Source organism: Triplophysa rosa, linkage group LG4 (assembly GCF_024868665.1).
Source record: "Triplophysa rosa linkage group LG4, Trosa_1v2, whole genome shotgun sequence".
NCBI classification, from domain to species: Eukaryota; Metazoa; Chordata; class Actinopteri; order Cypriniformes; family Nemacheilidae; genus Triplophysa; species Triplophysa rosa.
Genome location: NC_079893.1, coordinates 27,819,720 through 27,835,547, shown reverse-complemented (window position 1 = coordinate 27,835,547; position 15,828 = coordinate 27,819,720). Strand labels below are relative to the sequence as shown.

Below are 15,828 nucleotides of genomic sequence, written 5' to 3'. Positions count from 1 at the left end.
TTATAGTTACAAAGTGCCACGCTGCCAGCCAGCTGTGTACGATTTTGTCCACGTTTTCTTCTACATTTCCACTCCTTTCTATTCCACTAATGACCATAACTCCCTACCAGCTCCATTAATTCTAAATGCACCCAGTGTAAGTGTGTCATCATTACACACCGGCTGGCTGAAAAAAAGAAAGTTTGTGTTATTCCTTCAAAAGGAGTGGAAGCTATAAAAACTCTGTTGACCGTACTGTAGCGCTTGTTCATTCTGGTCTCGGTTTTCATCACCTTTTATTACAGACATGTTTGGTTGTTTGGTGTTGATATAGTTCTGACAGACACCTGTGGAGCTGTTTTGGTTGAAAGCGGTAGTGTTGTTTTTATGCTAGAAAGTCACGTTACTAAGTACTGACGGCTATATGCAGTATGGCCACAGCAGGCCATTAAAGCCAAGTTTGTTGATTGCCAGAACTAATGTAGTTGTGTGTGCTTGGGTAACACAGGCGATGATTTGTAAGCCCAGTACATATATTGCAGTTTATTTTAAAATACATTTTTAATATTATCTGTTTATTTTTATTTTTTTCCATGTGGTAATTATGACCTGGGAATAAACAAGATTATTTTTAGATCCACAGAACAAGGTGTAACAAGAAATAACTTCTAATCAGCCTCATAAACAGCATATCCTGCTGAGATAAAGAGTAAATAAAAAAATAAACTGCCGAGAGAAAAATAAAAACAGTTCTAGATACAGTATGCCACTATTTAAAGAGTATGAGATGAACAGATACCAGCATTAATACAACTTAATACAATAACATTAGTACAACTAAAGTGTCACATACTAAGTGTCAAATACTAATTTATTATTATAATCATCATCATCATCAGTAGTAGTAGTAATATTAATATATACTACTACTACTACAACTAATACAGTGCATTGATAATGATAATAATAATAATAATAATAATAATAGTGTCATTCTTTGCAAACTTGCTGCCATCTTAAAATGTATTTATTATTTAAAAAATATTTAAAATATTTAAGCAAATAAGTGTCATATAAAATATAAAAATGTTTTATATTTGACTTCTTACATACAGTCACAGCGACTAAACTTACAAAGAAGATTCCGATTTATTTCCCAATTCAGTTTGGGTGGATTTGAACAGAAGGTTTATTCAACACATTTTCAGAAGATCACACTCAGCAGATGCTTTCATACCTGGATAAGCTTGACCTGACAGATGCCTATAGGATTATAGGTATTATCTTTCACGAGGAGCGGATGCGAAATGGAATGTTTGGTTGTGAAATTGACGTCTTTTAAGTTATTATCTGCTGTAGGCTATAGGATTACTCCAAGCAGATGGATGCTACTTGTTAGTATGAGACGGATACAGCACTGATTTACATTTACATAGTATCGCATTTACAGACTGCGATTGGTTTGCTCTAACTGAAATGTAATCAATAGGCATTTGTCAGGTTTAGCAACATGCGAGGCACCAAAAACCGAACAACAACAAAGAAACATCTCGTTTTGCAGTCAGCCTCACCAGTCTGGCCTCATCTGCATGCTTGAGGTCGAATTAGCTGTCTGTGCTTACCTCCGAATTCGTGTTTGCTAACGTCAAACCTGCCAATGAACATTGAACAGTTTTCCAAGTCGTTTATCCCAAGGGATAACTCTCTCATGGAGAACCCAAACGCATCTTAAACTCTCTCTAAATACGTAAACATTCCTTTACTTGAGATCCGCTAATGATGCAGATGTACGCCGCTAATTATTTCACGCAAACAGTTTCGCTAGCTCGCGAGCTATGGGGACGGCGTTTGAAATGGGGAGAATAAACATTGTAAGGATAAACACACAAACCAAAGCTTCTTTTTGTGGTGTTGCTGTGAAAAGCATTGTGTTTGAGAATTAGCACAAGCGTGCGCTGTTAATAGCAATTGAGGGAACGGCGTCTCTGTGGATAACTTTGGAGGGTCTGCGAGAGATTACCGGCTATAATACCCACCATGTCTAACTGAAGTGGATGGATTAGTGTCTCTTAATACCGAGCATATGGGATCGTGTAATTTAAGCCTGGAATGACACCGTTTATTCGTCATTGCTTTGATTAGTAATACAGAATGACTTTGCAAAGAAGATCCAGCATGTAGCTGTAAATGTGCGCCCTTAGAGGGTTACATTTTGACTGAAATAGGAGGGGAATGATGCCTGCCTTCAGCTGTAGTATTTGTGCATGTGTCTGTTCGCATTAATACTTGATACAATATTTATTTGTCAGTTTTGCGGCCATTTACGTTCCAAATGTATAAGGTACGAGAACATAGCAATGTTGAAATAAAAAGTGTAAATGTTTTTTTTAGTGTACATTGTGCCCCCTTTTGCTTTAATGACAGCATGCCATGTCCTTCACAGATTTGTGCGAAAAATGTCATTCCACCACGTGTCAAAGAGCATTCTTGTGTGCTTCAATAGAAGAAAAACTACTAACCTTCAATACAATGTTGACCCTGTCACACAGTTGCATATTTAATCCCAGGCCTATAGAAAAAGTGCATACTATCACATACTTCTTACTCCTTTTAGGGCATTTTCTTTCAACTTTTTGGGGTTTAAATCAGGGCCTTGCATGAATACGTAAATAAATATGAAAAAATTACATTGTTTGAGCCTAATTTAAAAGGATAGTTTGCTCTTAAACAAAAATTCGTTCATCATTTAGATCTATATGACTTTGTTTCTTCTGCAGAACACAACAGAAGATATTTTGTAGAACGTTGGTAACCGAAAAACATTGGCCCCCACTGACTTCCATTGTATGGACACAAAACATTTCTCAAAACATCTTCATTGGTGTTCCACAGAAGAAAGAGTCAGGTTTTGACCGTCACGAGGGTGAATAAATGATGACAGAATTTTATCTTTGGGTGAACTGCCCCCCTAGGAATGAACATGTATTGGTCTTTTTGGCACCTATTGTAATCCACCACTACAAATACATTTTTATCATTGAATTTTATCATAGAGATCTATACACAATCAGTTTTTTCCATGTTCGAGTCTGTGTAGTGTATGTGCATTTTCCTTTCTCTGGCTTTCAGTCTGTGTTCGTCCCCGCGGGACCCTTGAGTGTTTTTGCGTGCACCTTTACCTCTTTTTGCATTCAAGTCGATTGTTCCAGTGCTGTTGGAGCTGAATTTCTCAGCTCACTGCTCATCCAGATGGCGCGTATCTTTAGCCGGATTCCAGCCTGTCATCTCTCTGTGTCTAACCTCCCTCTCGCTGCCTCGCGTGAACGACTCGCGGCCGAAGCTCCCGGGCTTTGTGAACTTCTCTTAATGTGCAAACACGATCCAGAGCTTGTTTAGCCTCACAAAATATTTATAAGAACAACACTTATGTATATTTTTAGTTTGTGTGTGTTGTTCGCTATTAAGTGGTGTTGTGGGGTTAATACACTAATGAACATCGTATTGCGGATATTAATGATGAGCATTACTGTAAATTGTTCTTTATTGCGTGTTATATTTACATGTTTGCCTGTAGTTAGTGTTTTTGTGCCAGACAGGGTTTTGGAAGGCTGTTTCTTTGATAGAGCTTTTAATAACCAAATCAGTTCATTAATTCTCATGATCTGACTGCCTCATTTGGCCGACAGTTCCACCACATCAATTGTTGCCCCACAGCGATGTACAGATGCTCTCTGATCATACCTGGCTCTCCCCTGGACCGAGTTTGATGTGACTGTCAAAGCAAAGCCAAAACCACACATTTCCGTAGGGTTTTTTTTTTTTTTCAGAAAAACTGGAAATTCATTACTCTGGTTAGAGTATTTCATTCTGACAGCATAATAATGCGTACATTAATAAATACATGAATTACTCATTTTTTATAAATACGTTGTGTTTGAGTGATCATTGTGCGCTGATAAATCGTTCGTGAAACAATCTTTTTCAATTCTGCCATTGAAGGAATAGTTCCCCTTTACAACGGATATTCTGTTATCATTTATTTTAAACCTGTGTGACTTTCTGTCTTCTGCAAGACACAAATGATATTTGGTCCCAAAAACCATTGGTCCCCAATTGACTTCTATTGTATAGACACAAAACCAATCCAAGTCAATGGGGACCAACAGTTTTCTGTTGTACCAACATTTTTCAAAATATCTTCTTTTGTGTTCTGTAGAAGAAAGAAAATCACACAGGTTTAAAATGACAAGAGGGCGTGTAACTAATGAAAACTATCCCTTCAAAATGTCTAAAGTTAGTTGAGGTTTTCTTATAATAGTTATTATTCGACTATATGCTTTCGTGTGGCTCAGTGGTTAGAGCATGGCGCTAGCAATGCCAAGGTCATGGGTTCGATCCCAGGGGATTGCACATATTCAGATACAATGTATAGAATAATGCAATGTAAGTCGCTTTGGATAAAAGCGTCTGCGAAATGCATAAAAATGTAAATATGTATCTAAATACTGTAGATTTCACTTGTAAAATCCATGTTAAGAGTATAGTTCAGTTTCAACAATTAGAGACACAATTACTGTGCATTAGTAGAAATTAAGACACTTAAAAGAAAATATCATTAGAGTAATTAGATAATTTTATTATTATTATCATATGCGTTGGAGTGAACATTAGGCTATGCACTTTAGAGTTAGCATTTTATTTATATGAGCTAATGAATGCACCAGTTCTAAACACTCGAGAGGCAAATTAATTTGGCAAACGTACATGAGAGCCATGGTTTCAAGAGGTGTAATTTTGGGGCCTGGGCGTCACAGATAACCACAACCCCTAATAACCTCAACGCACGATTTGCATATTTCAGTGTACCTTCTTCAGAGCACAGTCAGGTACATGTTCTTAACTTGCCGGGGACACGGAGGATTAGTGCAGCTGTTCCCATCGCGAGCTCTCTGCAAGACGCTGGATGATTTAGAGTGTTGTACGTAAGTGCATCAGGAATTTATCGCTAACTCAATTAGCTGGCATAAAAGTGAATTATGATAATGGTCAGACTCAGGAACAATAACGCTTGGTTGCTCATTTACATAATTTCATAACCTGAGCACTTATGATTCTTCCTCCTTCTCCGCAGGGAAGAGCATTATTGTGTTGAAGTTGAGTAGTCTCTGACAAGAACTAAAAGGTGTAATAAAAGTTTAACCCCAATAAACTATTTTCAACAATATTTCTGAAAAAAATTGCTGCAATGGAGAGGAACAAGCTGCATTAATGTTTTATAAAAAGAAAAATCTCCCTTAATATTCAATGGAAAAACAAACATGGGTGTTTGGGAATTTTGGGGGTAAATTATTCCTTTAGGAAGTGGGTCGTAGAATAAAATGCAGATTAACTTTCCGTTGTAGCATAAGCAATTTTAATGTACTAAATGTATTCACCACTCAACATGTTGTCCTATTTATGTGATCTATGTAATTTACTGTATACATCTGGATACATGATGCAACTTGATCTCCTCAATCAAATAATTGTCTATATAAACAGGTCTGATTATGGTATATCAGAAAGTGATACTTTCAAATTATGTCCGATATCCTCAAAATTGCCTGTTTTTTTTCATTTTGCCAGCTAGTTATTTTTTTAATTGAATCAAATAGAGTCCTCCACGCCTGAGCCATAAATGTGTCCTCCTGCCACTAATTCGAGTTATAAATTAGGCTAAATCTGCCATCTGCCTGGCTCGCAGAAACATGTTGGGCTTGATGGATCATTGAAACACTGTAGCTGATACTGTAACTTTTGGAGATCGAGCTGTTAGTGCTGAAGCGTACTGTTAGTCCCAGCATCACAAACATTCACTTAATGCTGTAACCTGTTCTCGTTTCTAAACACAGATGACCAATGAAACATCTGCCACTGTATGAGAAAACACAAGGCGCTGCCACCTAGAGGCTAACAAAATAAATGTTACAGAACCGAAAGTTTGGAAACGCTTGACTGGAATGTTTCTAATGATCTTAAAAATCTTTCAATGAATGGTGGTACCCATTGACTTGCATTGGTTTTGTGTCTATACAATAGAAGCGAATGGTATCACCGTTGTTCTGTTATCGACATTCTTCAAAATATCTTCTTTTGTGTTGTGCAGAAGAAAGAAAGTCATACAGGTTTGGAATGACAAGAAGGTGAGTAAACGATCGAAACGAAACGATTTTTGGTGAGCTGTCCCTTTAAATAACTATATTTAACTATAAATAATATTATTTGATAATCTCTGCGTTCACCAACACAACACTTTAATAAGACAAAAATCTACTGTCAGCAGACCGGTTAACCCAAAGCATTTTCACGAGAAGTTGAATGAAGGATAAACTTTATTTCTAAAAGTCACTCTTCTTTTACCCATAGTTTCCTTCTCTTTTTTTTCCCAGGATCTTCTTCTCGTTCCTGTTCCCTCTCCATCACAATTTAATAGAAATGATTCAAGTGTTCAGGGCGTTATGCAAATACGCGCTATAGATTTTCTTTTTCATTATAAGTACATTATTAAAATCAGCTCTTCTCTCCCCCGTTTCCCTCACCTCCTATTAGAAGGCCCAGGAGTTGTCCTGTTGGCAGTCGCTGGCTGTCAGCAGCGGGTCCCTGCCGCATCTAGTGATTTATTGATGTAAGTGGGAAGCTATGAAGCCGACTTTGTGACAGCTCGGAGCTTTTAAAATTGAGCATGTCATTCGGCTGATGAATGAGCACAGGTTGAGCTCACCCAGCGGCACAATATGTCAACGTCTATGCTTATGAGGGAACCAGTGGTCCAGTGGGCAGCGAGGGACGGCTGGGCCGTGCCGATTCTGTGTATTCGGACTAAATGTTAAAGGCCTAGGGCAGTGGTTCTCAAACTTTCTTGTTGTAAGGCCCCCTTTGTGTAGAGTGCATTGCTTTGTGGCCCCCCAAATGAAGACTTATAATCTTAAAATTTTAATTAAACCAAGAAAATATTCAGTTAAACAATGCTAAAACATCAATTCTTTTGGTTGGTGGTGTTGTTTTTCTGATGTTTGATTGCACAAAATGTATGATAAATATCTATATTTCTAAAATGCCACAAAATCTGTGGCCCCCCTGGAACCATCTTGGGGCCCCCCAGGAGGCCACGGCCTCCAGTTTGAGAACCACTGGCCTAGGGTGATTGGAGATTTGATAAGTTTGAAAGTTCTGTCCTGCTAGCTGGATTGTATAATGTTCACTGTTTTCAAACATGTTTCCTTAAAGGGATAGGTTTTTCTTCTGTCATCATTTATTCACCTTTATGTTCATTTTTATCTGTAAAGAAGATATTTTGAGAAATGTTTCAGTGGTTATGTGTTCATACAATGGAAGTCAACTGGGGGCCAATGGAGTTTGGTTACCAACATTCTTCAAATTATCTTCTTCTGTGTTCTTTGGAAGAAAGTCATACAGGTTTAGAATGACATTAAGGTTGAATAAATAATTACATCATTTTTATTTTTCCCATTTGCTATTGGTTGGCCAGACAGGAAGCCCTCCCCCAGACTCACACCATTGGTTGAGCCACTGTTGTTGCGTTGTGCTTGGTCTGGCCGTTAAAACAAACAGAGCAAAGTTCGGATATCACCACTTTTTAAGTAAATCAACAGAGAAATGGTATACTTATGACAAACGTAGTATTGTCTGCGTGTTAAGTTGGAATAGAGAACACTATTGAACCTCGACAAACGACAAGCTTCACCTTCAAACTTGTTTTGAAAGGTCTGAAAAATTGACAAGGTACCAAACCCTGCACCTAATGAAGTCTGATATTTTCCCAATGAGAAAATGTCAGTTCTCTCTCCGCACGTCAAGCAGAGTTAATTTAACAGAGCCGTGCTCTCAAAATTGCTAGTTTCCACCTTCGCTTTGATTTTATGTCACCTTCGCGTAAAAGCCATACAAAGTAGGGTTGTTCCGGAGCCACCCCGCTTCATTAACACTCTCAAAAATTAAAACTGTTAACCTACTCTTATTTCTGTATCCCGTCACCTGTTTTTAGTTCATCTCCGTTCGCCATCAATAACCGTAAAGAATCTCAGTTGAAATAGGCCAGACCTCGACTGGGTCACTGACTTCTCGCTGTACGACTAGAATAATAACATGCTATTCCCAGCAGGGGGCGGATCAACAGAGGCATCAATCACTGTAATAGGAACGCACCGGGCGTTGCCATTAATTGTGCGGCTGGGCATGCAGAAACACAATTAGAGCAGCGGAAATTAGGCCATGTGTTTAGCGACGTGTAGTGGTCACAGAGCACTTTTTTAAGAACATATTCAATATGTCTGGCCTTATGCTTCTGTCAGCGTTATGTATAGGAAAATATGAGTGTAATTTATAGTTCGTAAGACGATGGATGGAAACAAGCACTCATTATAGGTCCGTTCATCATGTTCCACATTCAGTCTGGTTTGCCCCCTTATTGACATACAGGTTTTTTGCCATTTTTATTACTAGCATAGAGAGACAGAAGTGACTATATGAGTTTGGCGTTAAAAGTCAACAGAGTTAAAAGCCCCATTAAAGTTGTTGTTGAATGGGCGTCTATGGCACATACCTGTAGCATTAGTTTTAATGATCGATGTTCATTAAATAGGCTCTAAACACATCATGTTGCATCCCACGCAGATGTCGGGATTCTTTGTGAGTCTTTAAGAGCGGTGTGAGAGCTGTTTGTGTTGGAAACAGTCTGATTGTTTATTGGACATCGGGCATTCGGTCAATACATTCAATCGATGTTTCTCTGCAGTGATTGGGCGAGCTCTCAGATGGGAGGAACTGGCAGTGCTTGGACATTAAAAGCGGTGTTATTAGGTCACAAAGTACTCAGTTGGTTTAAGTTAATTGAAGGCTGTCGTAGTGGCGTGTTTAGCATTCATAATATTGCCAGTACAATGTAAAAAATCTGTAAAAAAAAATGAAATTTTACATCAGCTGGAGCGACAGAAATATAGGCTACCATAAAATAAAAAAATGTTCCTATAAAATTACAGAATATAAGGATATATAACAAATAGTTTTCCCTGTTTTTCTAGTAAATTTGCTGTCTTTTTCTGTAATTTTACAGTTTACAGTTGTAAATAATAAAATTTTATTAAAAATAAATAAATAAAAAACTTTATTTTACAGTTTATTTCTGGCACCCCAGCTGCCAGAAATAAACTGTAAAATAACATTTTTTTTGTTCACTGCAAAATTACATGTTTTCCATGTTTTTCTTGTAAAAAAAATTACTTTCATAATTTTTCCAACAACCTTTTTGTTGTATTAAAGTCACTTTATATATTTTAAATGTGTTGAAGTTTAAAGTTATTTTCATTTTATTTTATTGTTTTATTTTATAATAATACATTTTAGTTCTTGTCATTTTACATCTTATCTTATTTAATACTTAATTACACCATACAGTTCGTCTCAGCATACAGAAAAACATCCCTAATGGTTCTGCTGCAGTTGAATATTGAAGGGGGTGTCTGAGCTGTTGTCATATCAACAGACTAGAACACACAGTGAGCTAGAAATCTTGGCTTTAACCTCCAAATGAATTCCTCGCAGACCCATGCAGACTCATCCCGTCCATTAGAACTCCCTTGAGAATTCTCCTTGCAGCTTCAAGTCCAAATAATTCAATGTTCTGTCTTTTTCTGTAATTTGATATTTTTTACCGTATTTTGAAAATACAGTGTAGGCTTTTATAAACAGAGTAATTTTTCTTTTTTTCTTTAGTAACTTGGCTAATTTGAATGGTTTAGTATATAATGTAAATAAATGTGCGCACATACAGTTGAGTTTAAATGTAAAAGCATGCCTAGCATGCTGTCCGAGTGGTGGAGATTCACTTTAAAGATACAGTATCAGAGTACAACCTGCACAACAGCTGGTTAAACATCTAATTGACGTGATGTACCTCCGCTGCTCTTTGTATTTCTGCTTTTTTGTTGTGTCTGAACCTTTTTGAACCCAATTTACTTCTGGGTTAGATTCAAAGTGGCTCACACAATAGGGAGGCAGTAAACCAATCAAAAGTGTCAATGGTGTTTATGAATGAGCTGCTGTCGGTACGCAGCGTTTGATGCTAAGCCTCTTTGTTCTGTTCTTGTAACACTCATTGACTTGTCAAGACGTAGCAGTCCTCAGACACTTTAAACAGACTATTGTCTTTTTGAAGGAGTAAATAACTACACTCTTAAAAAAAAGGTGCTTCAAAAGGTTTTTCGATGCTAGAACGTTTTGGTTCCATAAAGAACCTTTAACATCTGAACCTTTCTGTTTCACAAAACGGGTTCTTCGTGGCAAAAAAAAGGTTCTTCAGATTATAAAAAAGTAAGAAAGAGATGGTTCTTTGAAGAACCTTTATCTGAATGGTTCTTTGTGGAACCAAAATGGTTCTTCTATGGCATCACTGAAGAACATTTTAAGGACCTTTAAGGAGTGTACATCAATAATACTGTAAAATAAAGTATAACTGGGTCTTTTTACTGGCTTTATTATGTCACAGATTTCATTTTAAGTTTAAAGGTATTTTTTATTTTATGATTATTTTTGTTTTTTTCTTTCATAATTTTTCCAAGAAATGTTTTGCTGTATTAAAGTCTTTTTTTATTTAAAATTTAAAGTCATTTTTTACGTGTTGAAGTTATTTTTATTCTATTCTATTTTATTATTTTTATTTTATTTTATTGTTTTATTTTATTTTATAATAATACATTTTCGTTTTTTCATCTTATTTTATGTAAAATAAGGTTGTATTTTTCTTTGCATGGTCTTACATTTGAAACTCCAATCCACTCGAGCACGCCACATCGGTCTTGTGAAATGCACAGAAAATTACACCATACAGTTCATCTCAGCATACATAAAAACATCCCTAATGGTTCTAGAAAGCTGCAGTTGAATATTGAAGGGGGTGTCTGAGCTGTTGTCATACCTACAGACTAGAACACATAGTGAGCTAGAAATGGCTTTAACCTCCAAATGAATTCCCCACAGACCCATGCAGACGCATCCCGTCCATTCGGACTCCCTTGAGAATTCTCCTTGCAGCTTCAAATCCAAATAATTCCATTTTCACACATTTATTGCATGCTTACGTACTGCTAGCTTCAGCTAACAGCCCAACCTCAAATGATCGGTGCCATTTTATATGTGATCTGTGTACCTGTTTTCTACTCTTGTTGTACTCTACGTTTGTTAGTTTGTTTTCTTTTAAAAGTATTAAATTGTTTTGTTTCTTGTGTTTATGTGTAGACTGTATATGAGCATATGAGTAAATCTGATATATCATTTATCTGATGTACAGCTGCAGAAAAAATTAAATGACCATTTCAAAATTTCATTTATTCAGCATTTCTAGATGTATTGCGGCCATTTCAGCCCAGTGTCTGCCGAATTTCAACAAAATCAAACTTCAGGAGTGACAAAGTCATCCAACAGCAATGTGAAAGACTGACAGCATGACAAGACACATGAATACTGTGATAAAAGTCCAGAATTTTCCTAAATAAATGTATAAATATTCCTGTTGTATTGCTTAAAAGTGAATATGAACGTGTTTTCTTTGCAGTATTTGAGGTCTGAAAAGATAAACAGCGTCTTTTCTGTTATTTGCCCTGTTTTCATTTTCTGCAAATAAATGCAAATAGAAAGTATAGTTTTATTTGCAATTTGGGAGAAATATTGTTAGTAGTTCACAGAATGAAACAAAATGATCATTTTACCTAAACACACATCTATAAATAATAAATTCAGAAAAACAGAAATTAATTTTAAAGGGTCTTTTAATTATTTCTGCGGCTGTATTTTCTGAAGATATACAAAAAAGTAGTATATTTAAATGTAATTTTGTATGACATAAACAGGTATATATACATATACTGTATATGGTTTTATTTTTATTTACACGTATACAGGTATGTAATATATTTTTTATATATATTTTTTTTACATTTTTAATGTTTTATATATATATATATATATATATAATATTTATAATTCTCTCTCTACATGTGTGTCTGTATTTATTTAGAATTAAAAAAAATTCACCTTTCCACAAAAGATAGGCTACTGCTTTTTTCACAGCTTGCTAACTCTTGATTGATGCCAGTATAGTTTTTTAACTTCCCTGTTCTTCAATACCAGTCTTAGTACATAGCCTGCTTGACATTGAGATGGGTTCACAACACAGTCCACAAACATTCTAAAATGAGTGCACGAACTGTGAAGGTCATGTTCGGGAACCTTGTTGAAAAATACATATAGAAGCGGTTTCACTTTCCAATAGTTGGGTTTCATCCGAAGGTTTGTTTTAGAGGTGCTCCACAAAGCCAGGAACACATCAAGGTTTGACTAATATTTTCACATTCGAGCGTTCAGAAACAATCCCCATTTTTATCTATTAAACATATCCCATACTACCTTACCATGAGCTGGCGGCCAAGTGTCTGAACATCTTGAAACGTAAACGTTGGAGGTCATGTGTTCAAATGGTCACAGTCTTTGTAAAGGCCATTTTTTTCAATAAATATTATTTTCATTGAGGTGAAATTTCTGTGATGTATGAAGTTAACTGCAACTGTTGTCTGAGCACAATGTACTGTTTTATCTATTAAAAGTTGTATTTCTTATCATATTACCTTTTTGTGCTTACATGCAGTATATTTGGTTTTCATGCAGACGCCACACAATTCTTATAGATAAAGAAAACCCCACACAAGTTCACACCACACGTTAAATTAACTAGAAAGACCCAACCAATAATAAGTGGTTTAACGGTGACGGTCGTCTTAACCATGACAAGTGATTTAAGCACTATGGTTTAATGCTCCACGACTTGCCCTTAAAAATCTCCACACACAATGAATCAACTATGTAATCGAATCTAAATCAACAATGGCGAATCAGTTTTATTCACATAGTTTCACAGCTTTACGTTAACAAAGCGAGTGATTGCATATTTTAACCACTGCCTGTTTTTCTCTCTCTTTGTCCTCTCTTCTTTCAGCTCTATAGCTCGTTTGACTTTGGTCGAAAGTGGCAACTTGTTCACGAGCGAGTGACTCCCAACCGTTTCTACTGGTAGGTGACACAGTCACAATCTCATCTCCATTTCTCAGACGTTGTCATTGGCGTACAATTTTATGGTTGAATTTGCCAAAGTCTAAATACGTGGAAGGAATCCGAGTGATCTAGAAAATGGATAAGCTTGAAATTGTCGCCGTTTCGGTCTTGTCTCGTGATAAGAAAATGGCCGTGGTGCGTCCTTTACGTGAGATTACAGATCACAGATGTGATTTCGTTAACGTTTCGAATATTTCTCCTGGACGTCAATGTGATTAAATGGAGAGAAAATACAAACTTTTTCTCAAGTCTGCTCCTGAACAATTTAAGGAGAAACATCTGAGAGTAAACTGCCATATTCTCATCCACATAAATGCTAGATCAGTGGTTCTCAAACTGGGGGCCGTGGCCCCCTGGGGGGCCCCAAGATGGATCCAGGGGGGCCACAGATTTTGTGGCATTTTATGAAATATAGAAATTTATCATAGATTTTATGCAATCAAACATCAGAAAAATGACACCACCAACCAAAAGAATTGAGGTTCCAGCATTGTGTAACTGAATGTTTTTGGTTTAATTAAAATTCTAAGTTTAAGATTATACGTCTTTATATGGGGGGCCGCAAAGTGATGCACTTAACACAAAGGGGGCCTTACAACGAAAAAGTTTGAGAACCACTGTGCTAGATACACCAACTAAAATTATAAAACGTATTCCTTGCAGAAATCTTGCAAAAATATGGTTTTAAATAATGTACAAACTCAATTCCCTGCTGTTGTGACTCAGTAGTGGCCGCTGAGGGACGTTTCAACTCCTGGTGAGGGAACAGAGCTTTTAGCCGGTCTGTTTAAAATGTATTGGAGAGGCACAGAGAGAGTATGTGCTACGGTCCACTCCAGCTGGAGAAGACTCTGTTGGTGTAGTAAATGTTGGTTGTTCAAGAGGCGTGTTACTGTGCGAACACTCATACTACAAGATAACATTTCCAGTAGTCTCATTTTCTGTTGTACTCGGTCCCTGACAGCCCCCATATATGGGCGTTCTGCAGCTATGGTACACTGTACTTTGATTCCATTTTCCATCATGTGACATTTGGGAAAGTGGCATCCTGTGACTCTTATTTTACTTTTCTGGATGTAATGGAGCTTCAGTAGGACGTCTTTGATGGAGCAGGGATGTTTTTTGTCATTGTAATAAAGAATTGTTCTGTTTGTGCTTATGTGTCTGTGTTGCAGGTCAGTAATAGGACTGGACAAAGAATTAGATCTGGTGCACATGGAGGCCCATACGTCTGAAGGCTGTGAGTTTTCTTTCTTTCTTTCTTTCTTTCTTTCTTTCTTTCTATGTTGTGAACCCATCTCAATGTCAAGCAGATGATGCTGAGGAGCATATCGTTCCTCCAGGCTGTTAGACATGATTACATCAACGATATCATCACCTGATAGCAGATTAATACAGGACCCAGACTTTCTTCAGACTGTCTGTCTCTCTAGATCTGTCTTTCTCTTATTTGTTAATATTGGCCTCATTACAAATCTTCCATCACCTAATGTTCTCTGTTGCTGAGACATCCTGGGAGATTCTAGGATCCAGATAGGGGTTATTGGACCGAACGCCCCCCCCAACCCCCCCCCAGAATCTAATTAACAGCTTCGTTCCTTTTTTTTCTGTCCCTCTCATATTTCACCTTACAACAGATTGTCAGTATGTGACATGCAGAGCTCACGCCTGCTCTGAATCCAGCAGGACGTATCCATTTCCCGGATATATTGAGACCAACTCACTCGTGGTTCAAGATGAATACATATTCGTGCAGGTATGGAGCAAATCTTACCTTAGTAATTCAAAAGGTCCTTTATAAATTTCCCCCTCAACCATTTTTCGCATTTGTTTAGTATTTTGGTTCATTTGATAATGCGGCGTAAAGTGTGCGTAACGTTCCGCTTCATTTAACATGTTTTACAATATTTCCCTAACCCTGAATTACATTTCTGCATATTGTCCCATACAACCAGTGCAAAAACTGTGAAAACCCTCAGGTGTTTGTGGAAGTGAGTGAATAGGTGTAATTATTACTTTCCCTCATTAGAGTCACAAATTACTGTGTACATTGCGATATTGAATACAGATACAAGACCGGGGCTAGTTGTCACACTTCTTACTCGAGAGAATAATTTTCAGACTGGGTTTATTTTTGAAAGTTAATTTCTGGGTAGAGAAAGTATACTAAAGTGGACTTAAAACCTTTAGTTATGCTACTGAAAAACACGATGGCTTCCATTACAAATACAGTTATGAACCGTGAGCTGTTTACTATTGAAATCATTACAAAATTACTTTATGCAGAATGTTTTAGGCCTTTTCCCAGTAGGATTTAATGGTGCTCTATTGGTTTCCATCCATCAGATAACATCTCACTTATACAACCCAACACATAAGTAGAGACTCCCAGAGACATTTCCATTAAAACCGATACAAATCCCATTATAACCATTAAATGCTTTACACTGGGTTCACACCAAATGCGAATTAAGTGTTTTGCGTGAGTAAATTACATAACAAGTCAATGCAAAGACGCGTACAGACGCGAACTCGCGTCAATATCGTCTTCCGCGAAGGTTGACAATATTTGTCATTTCGCGTCACTCACACGAAAATAACGATTTTTTCCCGCGAACAATCGCGTTTGGTGTGAACCCAGCATTAGAATGTCGTTGAGGTTTCCATTGTATACAACATGCATAACCA

At 37.0% G+C, this 15,828-nt stretch overlaps 1 protein-coding gene across 1 annotated transcript in view; it reads left to right on the top strand.

Annotated features, from left to right (window-relative positions):
• The window catches only part of sorcs3a (sortilin related VPS10 domain containing receptor 3a), a 187,019-nt gene that overhangs the window by 126,721 nt on the left and 44,470 nt on the right, over nucleotides 1-15,828 (top strand). Inside the window, 3 exon segments of the mRNA XM_057330922.1 lie at nucleotides 13,025-13,098; nucleotides 14,316-14,380; nucleotides 14,778-14,896. Coding sequence (XP_057186905.1) covers nucleotides 13,025-13,098; nucleotides 14,316-14,380; nucleotides 14,778-14,896 — 258 coding nt within the window.